This window comes from Sapajus apella, unplaced genomic scaffold (assembly GCF_009761245.1).
Source record: "Sapajus apella isolate SASKATOON/1434 unplaced genomic scaffold, GSC_monkey_1.0 scaffold21, whole genome shotgun sequence".
NCBI lineage: Eukaryota > Metazoa > Chordata > Mammalia > Primates > Cebidae > Sapajus > Sapajus apella.
The window spans coordinates 3183045-3208320 of record NW_022436961.1 but is presented as its reverse complement, the minus strand read 5'-3'; the positions used below and the strand labels follow the sequence as shown (position 1 = coordinate 3208320).

The window sequence follows — 25276 nt, the reverse complement described above, 5'->3', positions numbered from 1 at the left end:
CAGGGCTTGTGAAGATGAAAAGTCACTTGCATCTGTAAAGCATTTAGAACATGGGGAAAGCCCCTGATAAAAGCCCACCACGATATTTACCCTGACCAGAACAGCAGTACTCCCTGGCTCCAGACCCAGTAACGGTTACAATGCTGAAAAATAAGACATCATCTCAAGATATATGGGAAACAACTAGGAATAGCCTTTAGGAATGCAGCATTTTAATCTCAGGTCTGACCACTTCGGGCAAGTGATGGTACTTCTTTATTTTCACCTTGTAATAAGAAGGGTTTAGATTAGATTGATTTCTCTCCACCTAGACTCTAGGATGTTTAGGAACTTGTGAAAGTGACACTCAGCTTCTCAAGCTATGCAGCACATTTCAGATCTAACGGAAAGTCTGTATATTAAGAGTAATGACGCTAATAACACTAACCAAATGCCAAGCTTCTCTACGTTTAGAGGGAATTATCTTAACTCCACATGAAAACACTGTTTACTTCACACTGACTTGCAATGTTGGTCAATAGTTACTTACATTTTGCTACAATCAAAGTATATTTAAAAAAAACACCCACGTAAAGCTAAATCACCCTTTTACTTAAAAGTGCTGTTTCCCAAACAGATCATGTTTTTCCCAAAGCATTTGACCCATGGGTAAGAAGATAAGAAAAGGGTGAAAAACGGAGTCTCAACGGACTACGTGAACACTGAAGTCATTTCTATCTCTAGCGCTCGAGGGATTACTGAAAATTTATCTAAGGCAATTGACTATAACAATTTATTTCTCATTTAATTTTGCTCTGTGGCCCCAAGGGAAAAATGTCTTCCAGGAGAAAAAAAAAATGTAAGATCCAAGTAAGGATTCTAAAGAGAAAACACATGAAGAGGAAATTTCGACAGCTGACAATGTCAAAACAGAAGACAGAAGTGAATTTGGGCGTCTGGAAAAACAACAACAGCAAAAGTCAAATGGCCTGAAGTAGAAATGGCCACAACAGACCTTAGAAGTAAAATAACCCTTCACTGCATCTATAAGGAAGATTGGAGTTACTATGAATGGGGGTAGGAGCAGGGTTCATGTGTGATCAGGGTGTGGGAAGTCAGGAACACGTTTTCTCTGTTTCGGAAGCCGGGCATTGGTGGTATTCAGGGCAGATGTGAATGCTCTTCTCCATCAGATATCACGGGGATGCAAACCTGTCACAGCCCCTGGGAGCAGAGAAGATGAGTAGGAACTGAGAGGCAGGTAGAATACAGCGTTATAATCTTCTGAGAACACAGGGTGTTGATGGAGAGAGTATGAGCAATAATAATACATTCAGAAAGTGCTTTGGAAACAAAATGCCAAACAAAGGTGACTTACATCAGTTGGGCTTATGATAACTCTATATGATAGATATTATTACTATCATCATTAGTTTTGGAGACAGTGTCTCACTCTGTTGCCTAGGCTGGAGTGCAGTGGCACAATCATCGCTCACTGCAGCCTCTGACTACTAGACTCAAGCCTCAGCCTCCTGAAGGGCTGGGGCTACAGGTATGCACCACCATACCTGGCTAATTAAAAAACAACAACAACTGTAGAACAGGGTCTCATTATGTTGCCCAAGCTGGTCTTGAACTCCTGACCTCAATTGTTCCTCTTGCCAGCCTCCCAAAGCGCTGGGTTTACAGATGTGAGCCACTGCACCCACTTGCCCAGAACAGCAGTGCTCCCTGGCTCTGGACCCAGCAATGGCTGCAATGCCCCAAAATAAGACACCATTTCTTATTCTCCAGACAACGTCTTTCTATATTCAGTCTCTCAATTCTTAGGTATAAGTCTGTGCAAAAGAAAGTTGATTCATATAATTACCAACATACATTCTTCTTTTTTCCTTTTTCTTTCTTTCTTTTTTTTTTTTTTTTTTTTTGAGACAGAATCTTGCTTTGTCACTGTCACCCAGGCTGGAGTACAATGGTGTGATCTCTGCTCACTGCAACCTCCACCTCCCAGGTTCAAGCAATTCTCCTGCTTCAGCCTCCTGTAGCTGGATTACAGGTACATGCCACGATACCCAGCTAATTTTTGTATTTTTAGTAGAGACGGGTTTTACCATGTTGGTCAGTCAGGCTGGTCTTGAACTCCGACCTCGTGATCCGCCTGCCTCAGCCTCTCAAAGTGCTAGGATTACGGGAGTGAGCCACCACGCCCACCCATGCCAGCATATGCCCTTAGAGCCCCTGAGAAGTACTGGGGATGAATTCCATGCTGTGTACGATAGATCAAAATGCATAATGGAAATCATATATTCGCCTACAAACATACACGCAGTGTAACAAAAGCATGAGCCATCACTTTCAAAAAGTAAGATGATTTTATTGCTTTTTCTGTTTACTGATTTGCTTTTATATTATACTGAATAAATTATAGAAAAATGGTTTGATAAATAAATCATTGCTAGATCAAGGTTTTCAAAACCCAGGAAACAGCAGAAGAAAAAGTTTTCCAAGAGACCTTTGTTAAAGAATGCAAACGCCTGCTTCTTGCTCTGAAATCCAAACTTCTTCCCCACTGTAAACTGTCCTCATAGCTATCAGCAGTACCAGAGCCTGAGGGAAGGGAACTGTGCACCTGACCAGAGTGGCAAGGACCATCTTGTGTCACTACAAATACAACACTAGCTTGAGTCCAGTAATCTCTTTCTGTTCACCACTGTAAGCCTTCCCTAGGAGCTCAGACGTAAGTGCAACATTCATTATTACAGCCTGAGCGGATAGAAAATAATGTGTCCAAAAAACTAATCGTCAAGTGGCCATGAACCCGGTTGTCTCTGACCATTAGCATGAGACACTAAATGGCTATTAAATGAAGGGATTCAGATCCCATTGCTGGATAATTTCAAGAAGTTAAAAAAGAAGGCTATCCTTTCTGCTAATAGATACTCTCCCAATGGGAAGCACGATTCCAGTAGCCATGGTGTTCCAAGGTTACATAAAAGCTGGTGTAGGCCAACTCTCCCGTGGCTTAGTAAGTTTTTCTGAGAGGAATGTGCCTAGGAAATTGACATCCTCCTCTCTCACTCCTACGGCCTCCAGCTGGTAAAATCCATTCATGCCCCCAAGCCCCAGCTCCAATGCCAACTCTTCAGGAACACCTTCCCTGACCAGAGCCCCTTGGCAAGATCTGCTTGCCTTTTGTCTCCGTGGTTCTTTGTGCAGGATGTTAATAAATACTTATGCTGTGATATGATTGCTCCTCTTTATACAGTGTCAATCTCCCATACATTACAAATTTCTTTAAGGCAACACCGCACTGTTTCCTCAGTGCCTGGATGTGATGCTTGGCAAGTCACAGTACACCTCCTATCTACCATCTCATTTAATGTTTGCCATGGTGCAGTGAGGAAAGTAAAATATGATGATTATGGCCTGTCTGATTGAGAAAACCGGGGCTTCAGGAGATCAATTATTTGCCCAGGGTCCTACAGCTAAGGACTTAAAAAAAAAAAAAAAAAAAAAAAAAAAACTAGACTCAGTCCCAGCTCTTAGCAGCTTGCAAAGTTTTCATGACATCTTTTGCTTCCAATAAGCTCTAAAGGCTGCTTCACCAAGGCAGTAAAGACAGATCCACAGCGTGCCAGATTAGTCTGTGTATGAACAGTTCATTTTGTGATACCAAGAGGCATGTTTAGAATTTGTTAGGCACACCAGCCCTGATGCTCACAACCTTTGCTTATAGGCAGTTCTCTTGCTCCCTGTTTTTTTTAACCTGTGAAAAATACACAAGTGGAGGTTTTGTAAAGTTTCTTCAATGATCATATATTAAGTTTTAAGAAGAAAAGAAAACCGTCGTCTACACAGCAACAGCAGGAAAACAAGATCACAAGCACACGGATGGTGTGGGGTATGAATTTAATGCCTGCAGTCTACTCTTAACTCAAAGGGTGAGGAGTTTCTGTTTAATCCGCAGTGTTTAACAGGAGGAGCCTCTGCAGCTGGTGGATATGAATATTCCTCTCATTAGGAAAAGTATCCCCTGCTGGGAAGAAGGAATGTTTATTTCATCAGCCTTGGCCTCGGCCTGGCTGAAATAAACCCTTTGCTCTGACTTGACACCCTCAAAGCAACTTTATAATTGTCATTTGTCTTCCCAAGCAAATGTTCCTTCAGGGAGAGGGATCGAGAAGCCTGGGTATTTTTATTTACAAGATATGCACACTCTTCATTATAAATTAACAAACAAGGCATTCTGTTTTACACACCAGAGGAAAAACAAAGTATGTAAAAAGTGAAGTATCTAATATTTCCCACAGAATCTGCCCCTGAGATCCTGTCTTCTTAATACTTTATCATGTCGTGGTCCTGTCTCCCCCGACCCAGCCTTGCTCTCTGTCTTACAACCTCTGTGTGTTCTCACTGTTTATGGCCCCAGTGCAATGTCATCAAAAACTCCCCCAAGACTACATGGGCAAGTTCTGGCAAGAAAAAAAATACCTCAATATATATTATAATATCTGTAATATTTAATGAGAACTAGTTCTCAGTTTTTCTACGAACCTGGACTAGACTACAATTCCTACACCTGCAAAGTTCTCAGCACACAGAACAAATCGTCTAAGGATATCACATGGTGCCAGATACTCACATTTTCTGACCGGAGCCTCTTAGCAGGACACCCTCCATCCCTGGGGTGAAGCATGTAATACAGCCGGACTTTGCTTGCATGTTTTCGACTCTGAGAAGGAAAAGCAGAAACAGACACTGTAAAAGAGATGTCATTTCAAATCCTTTGAAATCTAGCAGTGCCTGCAAATGCAAAAATGGGATTGTCAGTAGAAGACACTTCTGCAAGCTCCTATGAGTGATGTAGGGTGTAGTTTCAGACAGGTTAAGTGGTTTGCCCCAAGTTCTAAAGCCAATGTAATTTCATGATGGGAAAACACAGTAATGAAGAAGGTGAAGGCATGGGGATCATTTAGCCTAGAGTGGATAATACACTATATTTAATCTTCCTCAAAATAAAAATAAAAAAGCAAAAGAAATAACATAAGGATCAATTGTGATGGGAAGAGGAACAGTGATCACTCTCACAACTGCTGCCCTGCCCTTAGGGTCTGGGGGCAATGCCTCCCTGGGAGCCTGGTACACCTCACCCTCAGTAGAAGCCTTTTCTCGTGGCTCTCCCCTACCCAAGTTATTAATAAGCTATCAGAAGGGATGGGATTCTCTAAGGCCAGATATCATGAGCAAACTAAAGAGAATTGTATGTCAGTCTGGGGACTGACCACAGCCTAAGCTACCTGCCAGCAGATGATGCAGTTGAGCAAATAAAGACCCGTGTTCTTCAGAATTAGCAGGATTGTTGATTTCTGGCTATACTGAGGTCCATGCGCAGCATGGAGAAACTGATGCCTTCTTTGTTCCCTATTTCCTCTTTGCTCAACTGACAGTCCACCCAGGTTCCCACCACTTTTAAAGAATACAGCAGTTCTAATTTCCAAGTTTCTATCTGAGGCAGGATGGCAGAGTGAAAAGAACGCTAAGAAAATCTTCAGACATTCAGAATCTGGGTTCCAGTTCTACCACTTCCTAACTGTGTGATATTAGGGCCAGTTTCTTACTGGAATGTGTTTATAACCAAAGTACGTCTCATTTTCTCCATGTACAAAATGAATATCACAATATTTGTTAGGGTGTCATAAGAATCAAATAAGACGTTGCATATGAAAAATTGCAATCTGCATAATGTTAAACATTTCTCGCTGTTGACCGAATCAACTCTTCAATCCATTGTTCCCTAATTCCCATCCCCCTTCCCTTTTCCTTTACTCGGAGGTTATTTCCTTCTTTTCAAGGCTTTTGTTCCACTACAGCTTTATTTACAGTTGCGTCCTAGCCCATCTCCTAGATGGTGGTTTACTTTTATCAATCAGCCACGAAGGCAAAGTGATTTCCAGAGAAGACACAGCAAGTTGCATCTTGTTTACAGGATAGGTTGCAAATCCTTCCTGTCCAATTTCCTCATTCATTACTTTCTTAATTCCTTTATGCTGCCTAGAACAAAAAGACCAGGCTTCTGGACAATCCCTGAACACTTTTAAGGCCTTTAAATGGGTTGAAAAGTGCCAATGAAACATGAAAAATTTTTACAGATGTGTAAAAATCGTGAAATGTGACTTGGAAATACATTGTCAACACTTACAGCACCATTTCTAGGTTACATAGTAGGTTTTAATCAAAGGTCATCTGAAGTATCTTTATTCGTTTTTTTGTCTAGAAGATTGTTAGGAGAAACAACATGTAGATGTATGTCAGATGAGTCGACATCAATGTTCAGCTTCTACATGAAAATGACAGTGCAGGTGTATATTGTTCTCTTTGCAAATAAATTTGCAGCTTGCTAACAACTGCACGGATTTTCTCCCATTTTGCTGAGGGTATTTTGGAGGTAAGGAAGGAGTCAAAAGAATAAAAAGGAGCATTTAACCTGCAAGATGCTAACTGTGGACACAGCCTGTTTTCCTCCCTCGGCGGCCCCCAGCTCCAGTTTTGGCGGGAGAAGGAATGGCTATACCTGCAGTAGTGCCCTAGCCTAGGGTTTTGGGTGATGGGAATCAGAGCCTTGGCAAATACCTCCTGATTCTGGAATGACAGCAGAGGCATCCCTGATCATCATTTAGCAGCATTCGTTATGCCTGGGCATCTTTTTTCCCTCTCTTTGCTTCCTCCAGGGTGCTGGGACCAGATCCAATGCCTTCCCTGCTAACAACTTCCAGCAGGAAGTGAAAATCTGCAGACTTCTCAGTGGGAGGAATGTGGAGTCACATTCCCGGTTAGTCTGGCTCAAATCCAAAGTTGATTCCAAATTATGTTGGTTGACAAAGGGAAAGAGGTTCCCTGCAGATTGTTCCTGGGATTTTTACAGATTGCCTTGCCTCTAGCCTAGGCCTATAACACCTAAGGATGGAGACCTGCCACGGAGCCCTTTCCTTTCTTTCTTTCTTTCGTGTGTGTGTGTGTGTGTGTGTGTGTGTGTGTGTGTGTGAGACAGAGTCTTGTTCTGCCACCCAGGCTGGAGTGCAATGGCACAATCTGGGCTCACTGCAACCTCCGTCTCCCAGGTTCAAGCGATTCTCCTACCTCAGCCTCCCAAGTAGCTGGGATTAGAGGCGTGTGTCACCACGCCCTGCTAGTTTTTGTATTTTTAGTAGAGACAGGGTTTCACCATGTTGGCCAGGCTGGTCTCGAACTCCTAGCCTCAAGTGATCTGCCCACCTCAGGTGCCTTTTCCTTTCTTCCCAGTTTTCTCACCTCTCTTTCTAGATGAAACTCTGAGACACTTACATCATCTTCCTCTAACCGGCTCCTCTCTACCCCGTACCTACTAGAAATTCTTTAAGATTTGGCACAGTAATCGCACTCCTTTCAATTTATTGTAAAAAACAAACAAATGAACAAAAATCTTTCCTACAAGAAAGTGAAAATTAATTGAAGCAAAGATATCCATTGCAGCATTACCTAAATAGGAACAAAAAATTAGGCAGACAATTGCAGATTCAACAATAGAAGGCTAGTTAAAGCAGCCGTGGCATGACCTATATTAAAGGGACATTTGGGGACAAAAAACCCTTTACACACACACACACACACATATATAAGGTTTTTAATGTATATAATATATATACATATATGCGTACATACATATACAATGAATGCTGAAAGAAAAATGCTAAACTCAAAACTACACAGATACTATGATTACAGTGACATAAAAGTGCATAAGTAGATAATACAGGTAGAAAAGAAAAAAAATAATGATTTATGAGGATATGGGGAGTATAAATGGTTTTTATTCTTTATTTTTATAACAAATTTGTTTATAACATTCATATAATAATAATAATTTTACAATGCTTAAGCCATTTTGATTTCACATTATGTGTACTTTTTACCCCACAATTATTGTAATTAGTAAAAAGAATCACTGATCAGAAATGCTTTTAATGTACACTGGTATAATTGACCACATTTTCATCTACCCTCGTTAATGTCTTATTAACATTCAGACATTTTTGTTTCATTGCAGTACTTGGTATTAAATGAGCCTTCTTAACCCAAGAGCAACGCATGCTACTTCAAATTTGAAAACTTCCTTTTGGTACATGTAAATGCCAGGGTACATATGTGTTACTTTCACTTCCTGGGTATAAACAGAGACTAGAGGATGAGGAGGCCTAAGCTATCCACACAACTACACTGAGAAGGGCTGGAGGAAAAGATACATCTGACTCTGGCTCTTACATCCTCCAAATAAGCATAAGCAACAACGCATCCTTATGACTTTTGCCCAGATTTATTAGTACCCAAAATTTCCACTGCTTTTAAGAGTCTGAAATGGCCAAGTGAAAAGAACTTTAAGGAGAAAAAAATACCCACCTGTTAAATGTATATGTTACAGAGCTTCAGGGAGAAAAAAAGAACCATTACTTTAAGGGAAAAGACATGAAAAAGAAATAACAATCTCTTCCAATTGCACTGAGAGTCCATCCCAGGTTCTTTTTTGCATTCATATTTGCATTTTGAGCAAAAGTCATTACTTTCATTCAAACCACATCAACTTTAAGCTTCCCAGATCGACCAGAAATTACCAACTCTTTCATTTTAATTAAAGCCTTTGCCCCCAATCCTAGGCATTGTGCGGGGACAGACCTATCTGAAGATTAGTTTCTTTTGCTGAAACAATCTCTTGGCACGCAAAGAAATAGTCTAAAATGGAAATTCAGGCCAGTCTTCTCTTTGGGGGAATAAAGAACAAGACAAACCTCTATTTCAGCTGTATTGCTGTGAAAGGAGGTGAAACACATAGAAACAGAATGGCTTTGTGCCCCACCTAAATAACCATCTTCCATTATCACACATGCCTCAAAAAGATTCACAACTCAAATTTGCTTCCAACAAGGCTACTGATTTCTGGTCCCATAAAATGTGGAGATAACAAAGCAACCTTGTATTTGCATAATGCTTCAGGCAGTCTTCAAAGTCCTTTCACTCCCGGAATCACAGTTGTGAGGTTGGCAGGAGAGGTGCTATCTCAAATAAGCTTTAAGATCCATTCCTGATTTCCTAGATAAGTCTTCCACCATCTTATTTCATCACAGGCATCTAATTATACCTCTTCTAGAAACCAGCTAAAATAAGCCAAGGACCTCAATAAAACAGGAAAACCTGGAGCAAAGAGTGATTCTCACATGCCACCACATTCGAGGTCATTCCAGGGAGAAGAGGGGCCAATAGGGAAAGGACAGCAAACACCAATGTCTAGCTCATGGGGATTCTTGCAAAACAACTGGCTGATGTGAGATGAGGGGCTCCATCATACAGGATGAACGAGAGGGCATCCTGGCAGAACCCCAGGTAGCATCCCTTCACTGAGGGCCCCAGGGATGAGCCCTGGAAAAGGTACAGTGTGGCCTCACTAGGAGGGCAGGGTTAAATACAGACAAGCCAAACAGAAAACTACAAGTGCTGGGGATTCCCTCTAATGAATGGAACTCTTTTCCAAACTGATGTATCTTCCCTTATTTCCCAGGGGAAGAACATTGGGCACAGAAACTCCCTGTGATGGGCCAATTAAAACCCTAGGAAGAGAAAACTGGTCCTTAAAGGAAGGCTTCACCAACACAGGGAAGGAAGAAGTCAAACTCCTCTGCTGGAACACCCCGAGGTGCCAGGTTCCAGACCTCCTGCCCAGGCCACTGGGCTACTGAAATGGTCTTTGATTAAATCCTAGTGCTAAAATAGATCAGAAGATCCTAAAAGGATTTAGGTAGATGATGGAAAGATCCAAAGGCAACCACACATAGAGGGGACACATGGCTGGCCTTAAAAACCTTCTGCTCGGCCACAGATGGGTGACATCTATAAAAAAATTATGAAAAAAAATGAAAGAAGACTTTTGAGAAACTATCAAGGAAATCAAGCAATTGTTTACACAATATTTACTACAAGAAGTAGAAGTTTTAAATGGCATATGTTTTATGTCATTTAATTCAGGAAAATAACAGGGTAAAAGCTAAAAGACGAGATAAGACAACAGATTGAGATAAAGTTTTGGTGTCTGAGTTAATACAGAATGGGAATTTAAAACATCACAGCTTAATTTTGAAGGTCTTTCAGTCTAATAGCAGAATCAACACTGCAGATCTATGTAGAGGTCAAGATAGAGACAATTTCTAGAATCCATAGAAATAGAATAAAAAATAAAATAAGAAGAAAAAAAAGAAACTAAAGATCTTATACATGAAAGATCAGAACAAATGTAACATGGTTTTAATTGCAGAATAAACAGACAAATACATAGAATATAATAAAATCTTCCAAAATAGGTTCAATAATTTGGGACCACAAGAAAACTAGGAAAATATATTTAACCTTGTGATGAAAAAGTTTTCTAAGCAAAGAAAGAAAAAAATGCAGGACTGATGAACCTGGCTACCAAAAAATAAATAAATAAGTGTTTTCAATCTGAAATACTTTTCTATAAGAAGCAACCCACAAAATAGGAAAAATATTTGCAGTGTGTAAAATAAAATGGCTTAATATCTTTGAGATCAAAAGTGTCCTCACAAATTTATTCAGAAAGAATATTAAAATAGACAAAGGACACACATAGGAATTATAGAAATACTAATAGTTAAAAGATTTACAAAAAGAAATTCATCTAAATGCTACCTTACAATTTTTTAATTTAAAAAAAAAATGTGTTTCTTTCACCCAGCAAATTGGCGAGGATATACACATATCCATATTGGGGAAGATGCAGAAAAAGCTAGCCCTTGTGTATGTAGATAATAGGTATGTAAATTGATATGAGCTTCCTGGATGGAAATTTTGCAATATATATCCAGAGCAAAAACTTGTTTGATTCAGCAATCCTACTTCTATGAATTTATTCTAAGGAAGCAATCAGAGACATGTATTGCCGTTTATTTATGATAGTAAACATGGGAAAATAAGCTAAATGCCCTAAAACAAGACGGATAAATATTACAAAATATCCATAGACGCCAAGGAGCCATTGGCAAACGTAATAATATTCAATGTCATATATATATAAAATAAAATTTAAAAGGTAGTTTCTAATCAGAATGTCAATTTTTAAATAAAAATGTATATGCATCTGTATGCATATTCAAGGGAAAGGTCCAGGAAGAAATGTACCAAAAGATTAGCATTGTTTATATGGATTACAAGTGATTTTAAATTTTCTTATTAATGCTTTCTTGAAATTTCAGATTACTTAGAAGACCAAATCATTCCAATAATAGGATGGAAAAAAATCATCATTTTAAAGATTCATTCTAACACTGATGATTTATCATTCTAACAGTCCTACCTTAAGATGAGGAAAATATGTCCCAGAAAGACCAAGAGATTATCTCAAGATCCCACAACTTACAAGTTCTCAGCAAACAGGGATTATATCTGTTGGCTTCACTGTTACATCCCCCAAATCTATCACAATGCCTGACACATGGCCAGTGCTCAATAAAGACTCGTCAGTTCAGTGATTGAACACATGCAGAATAGAATATGTCAACCTCGGACCAAGAAACCAAGACCCTTGATGAATGAAGACCGTTGCGTAAAAGTGTTGTGTACATTTGAAATCAATGTTGTTATAGATTCCTTTGCATCCAAAAGATGAAATTGAAAGCCTCACACATGTACTACCATCTCTAAACTCCATGAGTGCAGTGTAAGTCATAGAAGAGCGAGGGAGCCCGCAGACCAGAGACAGTCCTAGGCGGCAGGGCTCACAGGCATTTGACAGAGTGCACGGTGGAGGAAAACATCTCAGCAGGTGAGCTGATGAAGACTGCAGTTGAAGAACAAGTTCTGAAGAAATTGAGGGTTTGCTGCAACTAGTGCAAAAGCAGAGATTCAGAGTGGCAGTTGCCTTGCTGCAGAGTCCACGGCTCATACAGAGGCAGTGTGTTGAGGAAGAGAGGTTTGGCACAAGGCAGAGTTCACTGCTCCACTGTCTCCAAGAATCAGAGATCCGTCAGACACTAGCTTGGTAAAGTGTCTTTTAACCTGTGGTCAGATATGCAGGCTTCTGTGGCTAAGGGTGCTATGCCTTTGCTTTTAATTACATATAGGGTGGTGGATATTTGTTTTGTTCTGGACTGAATTGTATTGCAGCCCTAATCCCCAACATGACTGTATCTGAAAGCAGAGTCTATGAGGAAGTAATTAAGGTTAGGTGAAGTCATAAGGGAGGGGCCCTAATTGATAGGACTGGTGTCTTTCTATGAAGGTGAAGAGACACCAGAGATTGTGCTCTCTCACTCTCTGTCCGCGTGCATAGAGAAAAGGCCATGTGAGGATACAGTAAGAAGGCAGCCGTCTACACACCAGGAGAGAGCCCTCTCCAGAAACCAACCCTGCTGGCACCTTGATCATGGACTTCTAGCCTCCAAAACGGCAACAAAATAAATGTCTGTTGGTTAAGACCCCAAATCTGGTAACTTGTTATGACAGCCGAGGCTGACTAATACACATGCTATCCACCTACACTAGATGTTCACCTGGGGTCTTCCTCCTTCTACACAGCAATCAGTTCAATTTCCAAATGCACAAAGGGTAGCCTCAATGTTTCCAGAATTAGGTCACTTTGTTTCTTCCAAAATATGTTTAAAAGAGCATTTAACATGAGGAGCACTTATCATAAAAAGTATTGGGAAAAAGCAAATTTTTCTTGGAGAAAAAATCACGTACAGTGGGATGTTCGGTGCCTGTGATTGTGGAAGCATGTTTGTAATCATCTATGTGGCTGTCTGCCTACACAAGTGACTACATCGATGCATTACAATTCTAAATAAAAGTCCTGCAAATCAAAAAATTAAATTACCACTAAAGCCTGGAGGAACAGTTTTCTGTGGCATTCAGTACAGAGCTAAATATGTCTCCATGATGTCTGTGCATTTTAAACAGAATCACATGAGAAATAAAATAACACAGGCTCATCTAGGCCTCTCTTTTCCTGTTTGGGGAAAAAAAGTGCTATTTCCCCAGAAAGCCCTTGAAGAGAAGTTAAAAGTTAGGGACAAGGGAAAGAATTAAGCCAGTGTGATCAGTTATTAAAGTCAGAGAAGACTGGGTAATGTGAAATAACAAAGTTACCAAATCCTTCCGAAAATGTGGAAGGTTAAACGCCACGAGCCAATCCTGGGCTACAGTTCCCCATGTCTCAGGTTTCTTCTGTAAAATTTGTGGCTGGACTAAGAAAAAATACAGCACTTTATAAAAATAGCCCCGTGTGGAGTCCAAAAATTAACCCCACCACTGGCAAATTGCCACCAATTTCAAGTGAGGTTTAGCTTGTGGAAAAAAAACAAGGGGATCTAGAGTCCCTACCCTTATGTGAATGACAAGCGGGACAGGGCAGTCCCTCAGGAAATCCCAATAAGTTCAACAGCTGCAACAAGGCTCCCAGGAGCTCCCCCAACCTGCTCTGATCACCTTGTTATTCTGTATAACATTTTTACATTAGATTCTCTTTTTGCCCTATTATTTTATACTTCGTAGCATGTATCATATAATTATTCTGAAATTGAACTCTGTTATTTTGAGTGAATCTTCCATTTCTGTTGATCCAACCCCACAACACACCTTGAAATATTCTGCAAAGGCTGTTCCTCTTTAAATACTCATTAACTATTTAAGTAGCTAGGTAAGTCAGATTACATAACATAGCTTAAACGGAACTCGCTTTAAACAAAACAATAATAGAAGAAAAGCTGAATTAACAAAACAAACGAAATAATAGAGTACTTGCTGAACAAAGGGATTCTCCATCTCTCAGCAAATTATATTTTTAAAGTCAAATTCCTAGGGTACACTTAAAATGTGACTTTATTTTTGAAGATTTTATATCCAGGTTATTTTTTAAAAATACTTTTAGGTATATATAACATTTATAACCTGAAAAAAGCAATCAGTGAATTCTATAAAGAACATTTCTCAGCATAAAATAATATGCACAGAACGGCATATCCATTCCCCCGTCTCTGCACTAGCGTTGCTCCCCCTGCCCTTGCGTCAGTTTCTTGCACAGAAAATTACCCAGTGGAAGCGGTGCAGGGGTGAAAATTCTCATGCCTCACCAGTGCAGCTGGGGCCAGTTAAAATACTATAGAAAAATAGGTGAGTAGCTTTGTTTCACCTAATGATGGGAAGACAGAATGTTTTTCTCTTGAATTCCCAAACAGAGTTAAGTACTCAAAAGCATATTTTATTTTCCCAGCAATATTTGTTTTATTTAATCCATCTTTACAAGCCTTAGGGGAAGCAGGCACTCACCGCCAGCTGCAATTCCACTATCACCTGCAGCTCAACCCCCACCTGCTTTTCAATGTTTCTATTTGCCTTCTCAGAGACCCAGATTTTAGTCTGTTTGCAGGTTGCTTTCAATTGATGGCATGATTAAAGAAAAACATGTCTAGCCAGGTGGTTCAGTAGAAGATTTTTTGAGTTACAGAACTTTTATTTTAAATCATAATGCATCCTCTACTCAACCACCTGGCTAAAGAGGCTGGATTATATATTTTGGAAATATATAATCAGTATTAACTCAATCAGGATTGATACGGTTTGGCCGTGTCCCCACCCAAATCTCATCTTGAATTGTGGCTCCCACAATTCCCATGAGTTGTGGGAGGGACCTGGTGGGAGATGATTGAATCATGGGTGCAGTTTCCCCCATACTGTTCTCATGGTAGTGAGTAAGTCTCACAAGATCTGATGATTTAATAAGGGTAAACCCCTTTGCTTGGCTTTCATTCTCTCTTGCCTGCCACCATGTAAGAGGTGCTTTTGCCTTCTGCCATGATTGTGAGGCCTCCCTAGCCATGTGGAACCTCTTTTTCTTCATAAATTACTCAGTCTCAGGAATGTTTTTATCAGCAGCGTGAAAATGGACTCATACAAGTACCCACCCCTCAGAGATGCCCAGAGCTCCATATCATGCCTCTCACTCAACCAGGGGGACCAGAGAAAAACACGGGCAGAGGTTTACATTTCTAGAGGCGAGAGCATGCAGAGCACCTCCTCCTGGGGACAGCTGAGAGGGGACTGCAGGAGGTCAGACTGCAAGAGTCCTCTCCTTTCCATTCTCTCTCAGTTTGATGCCTGGACCACCGGATTCAGAATCACAGGGAGTTTTTTAAAAGGCAGGTTTCCAACCGAATAATAAGGATGACTAGGGATAGAGATCTGGGCTTTAGACTTTTCACCAGCTCCCCCAGTGCTTCCTAGGAAAATGGATTTTTAAAAATCGCGGCTTTCCTTTCCTCTCCTTTTTAGCTCTCTCCTCTCTCCCTGGTGGCTGCCAAGCCCAGATTGGCAGGAAAAGAAACCAGGCTGAGTGAGCTGTCTTCTGGCTTCAGCTGGATAGCACCTCAGTGAGAGGCAAAATGAGGGAGAAGCAGTCTCAAGGCCAACCCATTGGCGACCTGGAAACAGCAGGCTGAGAGGTACGGAGCATGAAGTAAGCCCACTTTTGGCAGGGGCTCTGCTCTAATGGTTTCCAGCTCTGAAGCTCTTCAACTGCCAGTTTTCATTCCTCAGAACCTTATCTTTCCTTCTCCTCTCAACTTTCCTTCTCCTCTTCCTAACCACCTTCACAACCTTGACCCTTAGCCATCCAACCACCTTACTCAAACTCAGTACAGATGCTCTTTGACTCACGATGGGATTTCTCCCCCATAAACTTGCAATAAATGAAATCGAAATGCATTTGACACACGTAACCTACCCAACACCATAGCTTTGCCTGACCTACCTTACACATGCTCAGAACGCTTACATTAGCCTACAGCTGGCAAAAACCATCTACCACATAGCCTGTTTATAATATAGTGTTGGCAATCTCGTGTGAATTATTAAATGCTGTACTGAAGTATGGGCTTCTACAGAAGGTGTATTGCTTTCTCACCATCATAAAGTCGAACAATTGTTAAGTTGAAACACTGTCAGTTGGAGACTCTCTCTACTTCCAAAAAGAACCATTATCTTTCATCCTATATCAAATCCCTTGCTCAGTGTCCCTGTTTTAGTCTGGAGCACGGACATTCTTGTAGGCAACAGGCACAAAACCAAGTGAAACAAAAATATTGAACTATATGAACCAAGAATTTAAAATAAGAAAGATAAGTATATTTGAGAGGTTGAGAAGATATTACCAATATGAAGCCAAAAACATGAAATCAAAAAAATATAAAGCAGACATATTAGATAGTAGGATTATATACCATGACCAAGTAAGATTTATCGGTTTAATAGATGAAAACCCATTAATGTAATGTACCACATTTATAGAAGGAAAGACAAAAACCCTATGATCATATCAAAACAGCCAGAAAAAGCTTTGAACAAAATCTAACACCCTCTCATGACAAAAACTCTCAACAACTAGGAATAGAAATGAAGTTTTTCAACCTGATAGGGCCATCTGTGAAAAACCCTAACAGCACACTTCATGGTGGATTGGGAGCTTTCCTCCTAAGATAAGGAGTAAGGCAGGAATATCCTCTCTCACCACTTCCACCTGACGTTGTAGTGGAGATTCACAACGGGACAATTAAGTGACAAATCATGGTGGTGAGGAGGGTGGGGGAAGCATCTAAACTGGAAAGAAGGAATAAAACTTTCTCTACTTGCAGATGACACAATCCTAACCAATCCACCAAAAATCAGAATTAATAAACTAGTGCAGCCAGGTTGCAAGATGCAAGATCAAAATACAGAAACCCATTGCATTTCTAAACACTATCAATTAACAATCTAAAAGTGAAATTAAACAACTCCATTTACAATAGCATCAAAAAAAAAATACCTAGGAACAAGCTGATTCTCAAATTTACACAGACTCAGATTAGCCAAAACAATCTTGCAAACAACAAAGTTGGAGCACTCACACTCCCCAATTCCAAACTTACTATAAAGCTACAGTAATCAAAACAGGGTGGTACTGTCATAAAGATAGATATATAGATCAATGAAATTCAATTAAGAATCCATAAATAAACTCTTCCATTTTAATCTATGTTAATGGATTTTTGACAACCATGCCAGCACAATTCAACAAACAATGATGGGACAATTAAATAGACATATGCAAAACAGTGGAGTTGGATGCCTACCTCCTACCATATACAGAAGTTAACTCAAAATGTATTGTAGGCCTTGATGAAACAACTAAAACTATAAAAGTCTTTGAATATTTGTGACCTTGAATTAAACAATGGCTTCTTAGATGTGCCACCAAAAGCACATGTGACAAGAAAATAAATAAACTGGATGTCATCAATTTTTTCAAAATGTTGTGCTTCAAAGACATCAATGGCTCATACCTGTAATCCAAGTGGTGGATCACAGGGTCAGGAGTTCGAGACCAGCCTGACCAACATGGTGAAGCCCATCTGTACTAAAAATGCAAAATTAGCTGGGCCTAGTGGTGGGCACCTGTAGTCCCAGATGCTTAGGAGGCTGAGGCAGGAGAATTGCTTGAACCTGCAAGGCGGGGGTTGCAGTGGGCCGAGATCACACCACTGCACTCCAGCCAGTGAGTTTAGGAATCTGGGGGGAGGTGGTGTGAATGTCCTAGAAGCAGTGGTGATCCATGTAAAACTCCATGAAATAACCAACAATCACCAAATTATATGCTTAAAATGGTAGACTTTATAGTATTTATATCAAAATAAGCTGTTATTTAAAAATTAAAATTATAAAAACTAGTAAGAACAACTACAAAAATCAAAATAGATACGTCTAGAAAATATGATCAAAAATTTCAATAATAAAAAAGAACTTGAAAAAAATCTCAAGTATTAAAGAAATTGAGGCCAGGCACAGTGGCTCATGCTTGTAATCCCTGCACTTTGGGAGGCTGAGGTGGGTGGATCACCTGAGGTCAGGAGTTTGAGACCAGCCTGGCCAACATGGTGAAACCCCATCTCTACTAAAATACAAAAATTAGTTGGCCGTGGTGGCAGGTGCCTGTAATCCCAGCTACTTGGGAGGCTGAGTCAGGAGAATCACTTAAACCCGGAAGGCAGAGGTTGCACTGAGCCAAGATCGCACCACTGCACTGTAGCCTGGGCAACAAGAGCAAAACCCTGTCTTCAAATAATAATAATTGAAACGATCAACCACTTCCTTCCTTCCCTACCATCACCACCACCACTAACACCACCAATAATATTGTTTTAGAGGTTCAAATGCCCAGATCATTTTATGAGGTTGATAGGTCCATTGCTTTTAAATATAGATGTGAAAACCCTTAAGTAAAATTAACCAACTGAATATAACATTGTGTTTTTTTAAGTAATATATCATGCAATCATGGATTAATTAGTAATACAAACATAACACAACATTAAGAAATCAATATTATTTACCACATAGACTAACAACACATAACACAACATTAAGAAATCAATATTATTTACCACATAGACTAAAGAAAGAAAAAATAAATGTCTAAATCAATGCAGAAAAATCATTTTACAAAATCCAGCACCTATTTATAATATTTTAAAAATTCAAGTAGCTAGGGAAAGATAGGACTGTTCTCTCCATACAGAGTATATGAAAAATCTACAACAACCATTACACTTAATGTGGAAATATTGATTGCATTCTTTTAAAGACTAGAAACAAAACAAAAAAATATATATGACCACCATCGCTACTGCTGCTGAATATAGCCCTGGAGTTCCCTGCCAAGAAAAAAAGATCTAAGGATAGAAAGGGAAGAGGTAAAACTTATTGTTTGCAAATAATAACAAATGTTTATCTAGAAAATTTGGCAGAATTCATAGACAGACCCTTAAAACTCATAAAGTCAGTTTGATGGACACAAAGACACACTGCCCCCGTCCTCATTCAATGGAGAACTCATTACCACTGCTCCTGGGGTTTGACAGATTCCAGCCTTTTCAGGGATCCCCTGAGCTACAGAGAGCTACCTTGCCCAAGGTCAAATCCTTCCCAGGGTGTGATGATAAAAGTACATAAGTCAGTGGGTAACAAGAGAGGTAGCTTGCATAGACTGATTTGAAAAACACATTATGAACTTTAACTCTCTGCAGTCTGAGGTTAAATAATATTTAACTTGTACAGGTACACTGTATAGAGCCAGGATTTGAACCCAAGCTTTCTGACTTGAGAGACTAAAGTCTTAACCGCATGTCGGGCTGCAAGATCAGTTTTCCAGCATCATAAGATCACACATTGCATACTGGTGCTTCTAAGTGTTCGCTGAGTGTCACTCCAGCTCTTGGGATACACATATGCCTCCCTTTGATATACTGGACTATGTATATGTAAACAGACACTTCAATGTCTATTGCAAGACTGACCCCTCTCTGAAATCTTCTCCTGTAGCTCCAGAACACTAATTTCATCCTATACTGACCTCTCATGGCTCTTATTGTCTTGGCCACATAGTTTAGCCCTTTCTGATTTTCATTTCAGCAATTCATAAAATACAGACTGATAACTGCCCGGCTTATCTCATGTGGCTCCAAACCACAGCCCTTTGGCAAAGAACAATACCTGATGAATCTTCCATATTCTAACAAAGTATAATATACCGTAGGTATCCAAAAAATCGCTCCTTGATTTGAAACGATGACATCAAGTATATTAATTAGTCTCGTTGTCTCAGACTGAAGCTAAAGCAAAGGAAACAGAAGTGTCTGTCAAACTCAGTTCTGCTTGTCTTTCTCAAACACATGGTCAGGATTCTATAATTTCTTCCTGACCCTCATCATTCCTGACAATCTAATTTTGATTCAGTTTCTTCACAAAAGTCAGCCCACAGATAAATATGCACATATAAAGTTAGTCCAAAACTACTGAGAAGTGCTTAACCAGTATAATCATGCATTCAGGCTGGACATTTTCTCATTCAGGGAAAATAATAATGTCTTCATCCTAATGTCATTGGCAGCATGCATAACCCTCTCCCTCCCGCCACCTGCTCTTAGCTAGATTTCAAGTCAGCATGGCCCACTTCTTTTCACCTGCTGACTGATTCGCTATTTCATAGAAATGTATTAAAATTTTGAAAACTGATCAATAAGAGTGGAAAAATTATGACAGTTATTTTTTTTAAGGAGAGAGGGTTTAGCTGCCTTCAGCTCCTCGACAGCCCACTGCAGTTGTTTCTGACTTCCATGACAAAACACAGCAGCCAAGGAGAGGCTGTGGCTGCTGATTCCTTTCTTCTTTGCTGAATTAGGAAGTCAGAAGAGATTAGTGCCTTAAACACAACCATCTGTTCTCTTCTGTACAGGCCTTTCTTCTGGACTTCAGCAAGGGGGTGATACATCGATTCTAAGTCAAATTTCAATCCAATTCCTGGTATTTCTAATCTTACTCCTCTCTGCTGAGAGTGAATTTACAAAATTGGGCCAAAGTGAGAAAGGAAGTTGACTGATGTTTGAGTCCTATTAATATTCATAGCTTGTGTTTTTTTTTTGTTTGTTTGTTTGTTTTTTGAGACGGAGTTTTGCTCTTGTTACCCAGGCTGGAGTGCAATGGCGTGATCTCAGCTCACCGCAACCTCCGCCTCCTGGGTTCAGGCAATTCTCCTGCCTCAGCCTCCTGAGTAGCTGGGATCACAGGCACACGCCACCATGCCCAGCTAATTTTTTGTATTTTTAGTAGAGACGGGGTTTCACCATGTTGACCAGGATGGTCTCAATCTCTTGACCTCGTGATCCACCCGCCTTGGCCTCCCAAAGTGCTGGGATTACAGGCGTGAGCCACCGCGCCCGGCTAGCTTGTGTTTTTTACTAGATTAAACCAATTCTACCAAAAAGAAAAAGAAAAACAAATTCTGCTATATTTCAGCTATCAGAAAAGTTGAATGTTCATGAATTATAGAAGGTAAATAGTACACAGCAGTACATGACATTCATTCATTCATTCATTCTTCAAACCTCTGATGCATATCTTATACAGACAAGGGTCAAAATAGGCCAGATTAAGGAACCTGGAATGTGAAGTATTTTGGTTGAGTTATTGCTACCAAAACAAAGAATAACCAGCATGCACATTCTAGTTATTCCCTTGTGAAATCTCAGCATCTCCTTCTGAGAGCATCCATTCATTTACCATCCTCACTCAGTCCTTGTCCTCCCAACTTATAGATCAGAATTCACACAGTCACCCTCTGCAGTGTGACATCTTCTTTTGGCTTAGTATGTGTAATGAAATTCCCCTTCCTCAAGAATTCTGGACCTTAGGATAGATGGAAACAAACAGGCTGTGCTAACAGGAGAAAATCAGGATTGCATTTCACTGAAGGCTGTTCTAGGTCCACAAAGAGTAACTGGAATGTAATTTTGGATTCAGTTAACAAGATTAAAACAGAACAGACAGAGTCTGTCTCTGAATATAAAGATAGGTAACATTCCAAAACCGGTTTCACAAGAGAAGTTTTTTCAATAAACACCAAGAGCGGTACATAAATTAATTGTAAAATGCTGACTAATATGTGTTTCCTTAACTATAAAATGTAAAGGCAGAACATGAGAATTTCAAATGCCCCAATCAATTTTAACACTGTATTTATTACATGTAGATTTCGAAATGCCATCTCAAATTTAGAGCACTATTGCTTATAATAGAAAAGAAGAGAGATCTGAAATCAATGACCTTAGTTTGCACCTTATAAAACTAGAAAGAGTACCGTAGTCTTCTTTTATAGAGTAAGTTCCAAGACCCGCAGTGGGTGTCTGAAACTACAAATAGTGCCAAACCCAATGGCTGTCCATCAGAACTTGTTTCTGTCCACACCATCCATCAATAAATGTAATGCATTTCCATCTTAACTAAGCACTTATCACACACTGCGGTCATAACTCTTTCAGTTTGAAATGCGACAGCCAAAGCAACTCGAATTTCTTTTTCTTCACAATTTCATGGATGGAAGATTTATTCTTACTGTAAATCTTAGCAACCTCAGCATACAATTTTTTTTCCTTATTAAGTTGAGAACTTTCATGTTTTTACGTAAAGGAAACACTTTACAGCTTCTCTTTGGCATATTTGAATTGCCAGCACCACTACTCTAGTGCTTTGGAGCCATTAAGTCAAGTAAGGGTGACTTGAACACCAGCATGGCGATGCCTCATCAGTGGATCTGACAGCCTTTGAGGTCTGCAAGTGTGACTCACAGGCAGACAGCACCCGCAACGCAGAGACACTGGGATTCACAGCCAGGGCAGGATGAAGCTGGATGGTGTGAGGTTTCACATGCTGCTGAGGACAGAATGCAACTTCAACCTTATGAATTGTTCATTTCTGGAATTTTCCATGTAATGTTTTTAGACTATGGTTGGCTGTGGGTAACTGAAACTGTGGAAAGCAAAACCATGGATAAGGAGGACTATATAAATTAATCCTCATGAAAGCAGAAGAAAGGAAAAAATAGAAGTATTAGAGTGAAAATCAAGAAAACAAAAACAGAAATACAACAGAGAAAATCAATGAAAGCAAAAGCTTGTTCTCTGAGATCAGTAAAATTGAGAAATCTCTAGTCAGACCAATGGGGTAACAAAGAGAGAAAAGATACTAATCACGAATATCAGGAATGAGAGAAGAAAGTACACGACTCCTTCTACAGATATTAAAATAATAATCAGGTAATACTATAAATACTCTGCCAATTAATTCTATGACTTAGATGAAATGAGCAAATTATTTGAAAAAACAAACTACCAAAGCTTAAGAATAAACAGATAACCTGAATAGATGATTTATTAAAGAAATTAAATTTGCGGTTAAAATCTTTTCACAAAGGAAACGCAACACTTGGATGTTTTCGCTAAGAAATTCTACCAAACATTGTATAACAATTCTAGAAAAAATTTCCAGAACACACTGAGTGAACAGATGTTCAGAAGGAGTGGAGGAGCACAGAATCGCATCCAGAGAGCACAGGGGGCCACAGACGTGACCAGGTACCAAAATCATAATGGAATCAAAGGTAACATGGAAGCTGTCCTACGAATTCCAAAGTACTTAAGCCTGTGAAATCCCAGCCTGAGCCACACTTCCAAAGCAAACGGTTATAGTCTGAAAACAGATAACCACAGAAATTACACTGAGAGAGTAATGTACAGTTTACAAAGTGATTTCACATACACTATTAGCGGCCTATCTCATCTGATCCTCCAAAATCCCCAAGGCTCAGAAAGACTGAGCAACCGGCCAAGGTCACACAGGTCCTTCGCCCTGGCTCATGGCTGAGTTAGGCCATCTTCTGCTCATGCAGTTCCCCTCACCCACATCCAGCCTTCTGCAGTAGAAGTTTCCTGAGGGCAGGGACTAGTCTGAATTGCTCACTGTTAAATCTCCAGAACTCAGAATGTAGATTCTTTTAATAATATTTATTGACCAACTACCGACTCTAAGATCAGCATACTTTTCACAACAGTCACCAGCATATTCTGCAATGTTTTGTCTTAACCTAAGAAATAGAAGCTCTCCCTTATAAGTCCACACACAAGGAAGCTGTAGAAGGCCAGGCCTGTGCCCTGATGCCCACTGGCTGGTCAATTAATTGGACTGCTATGAGCACCAGCTAACTTCATCAGGAGGGGCACTGCACAGCAGAGGAGCCATGCCTCCATGTCTGGGTGGGTTGATTCAAAATGTACCAGTGTTGCTATCCACCCAAAGCATGCAATGAGTTCACCTCTTTCTGGGATTAAAAATACTAGAACTAGCTATGGGGTTGCAACTAGACTGGCTGGACTTTGAGGCAGAAAATACTTTACATTCATTTTCTATTACTTTACCTACAAAAAAAACTCCTGTGTTTCACTTTCAATTTTCTACACTTCTGTATGTGAGCTACATACTGTGAGCATATGCTGCGTTGAACCATGTGAAACTACTATTTTTGTATGTGAAAATGATTAAATATTGGCAATTTCATATGGTTCAGCTTTGTTTTTTATAAACTGAAAAAAGTCTTTTTTTTTTAAAAAAATGTAGACTATAAATATGGATATTTTCCCTGAATTGGCCACTTTCCTCTCTCAATTTCAGTAATACTAATATAATCATAAGATTAAAAATCTTGCCATTAGCAACCAAGATATCCTTCAATAGGTAAAAGGATAAACTATGGCACATCCATACAATGGAATAGTATTCAAGAAGGAAGGAAGGGAGGAAGGGAGGAAGGAAGGAAGGAAGGAAGGAAGGAAGGAAGGAAGGAAGGAAGGAAGGAAGGAAGGGAGGGAGGGAGAGAGGAAGGGAGGAAGGGAGGGAGGGAGGGAGGAAGGAAGGAGGGAGGGGAGGGGAGGGGAGGAAAAGAAAATAAATAAGCTATCAGGCCGTGAAAAGACATAAAGAAAACTTAAATGCATATTACTAAGTACAAGAAGTCAATCTGAAAAGGTCACATCTTATATGATACCAACTATATGATGTTCTAAAAATGGAAAACTATGGACATGGTAAAAAGATCAGCGGTTGCCCAAGAGGTGGGGATGGGGGGACGGTGACTAGGTGGAGCACATGGGATTTTTCAGCCAGGGAAACTGCTCTGTATGACACTGCAATGGTGGATGCATATCATGTATTTGTCAATACTCATCGAATGTATAACACACAGAATGAGCCCTGAGCTCAACAGTGGGCTTTGGGTGATAATGATGTGTCCATGTGGGTTCATTAATTGCAACAAATGTGCTGCCCTAATGCAAGATATTAATAACAGACAGAAACGGTGGTGAGAGGGAGTATATGGATACTCTCTGCTCAATTTTTTGTAAGCCTAAAACTGCACACAAAAATAAGTCTATCAATTAAAAATTACAGAAACAAAAAACAAATAAACAAAACCCTACTTTGCCTTCTGTTACCAGGTAAGAAAACTGAAGGATATAGGTGAGAGAAGGCACAGAACGGGCCATGTGCACCTGGCGGGGGAATGCCGCCTCTCGCTGTCCACAAAGGAGCAAGACAAGTCCCAGAGCCACGCTCCATCGATTTTCCAATCGGCCAAGGGCTGACCTTTCTTTCCTAATAGCATGACTTAACAACAGCCTTGAAATCCTTTTGCGAATTTGCTGCTTCTTTTCAAGCGTTACAAATTTTCCATTTGGGGGTGTTTCTAAAGCTCTCGTGACGTTTAATCTCATCTCCAAGTCATACCAAAAAGTCCAACACTTGCAAACATTTCCAAGTAAAATGAATTCCTCATGACAAGCAA

The 25276-nt window shown here is 40.0% G+C and overlaps 1 protein-coding gene across 2 annotated transcripts in view; it reads right to left on the bottom strand.

Annotated features, from left to right (window-relative positions):
* The window catches only part of ZMAT4 (zinc finger matrin-type 4), a 367024-nt gene that overhangs the window by 236650 nt on the left and 105098 nt on the right, over positions 1 to 25276 (bottom strand). For both annotated transcript variants that reach the window (XM_032288123.1, XM_032288124.1), the window contains exon 3: positions 4622 to 4711. In XM_032288123.1, the coding sequence (XP_032144014.1) occupies positions 4622 to 4711 (90 nt within the window). The remainder of the gene's footprint in view (positions 1 to 4621; positions 4712 to 25276) is intronic.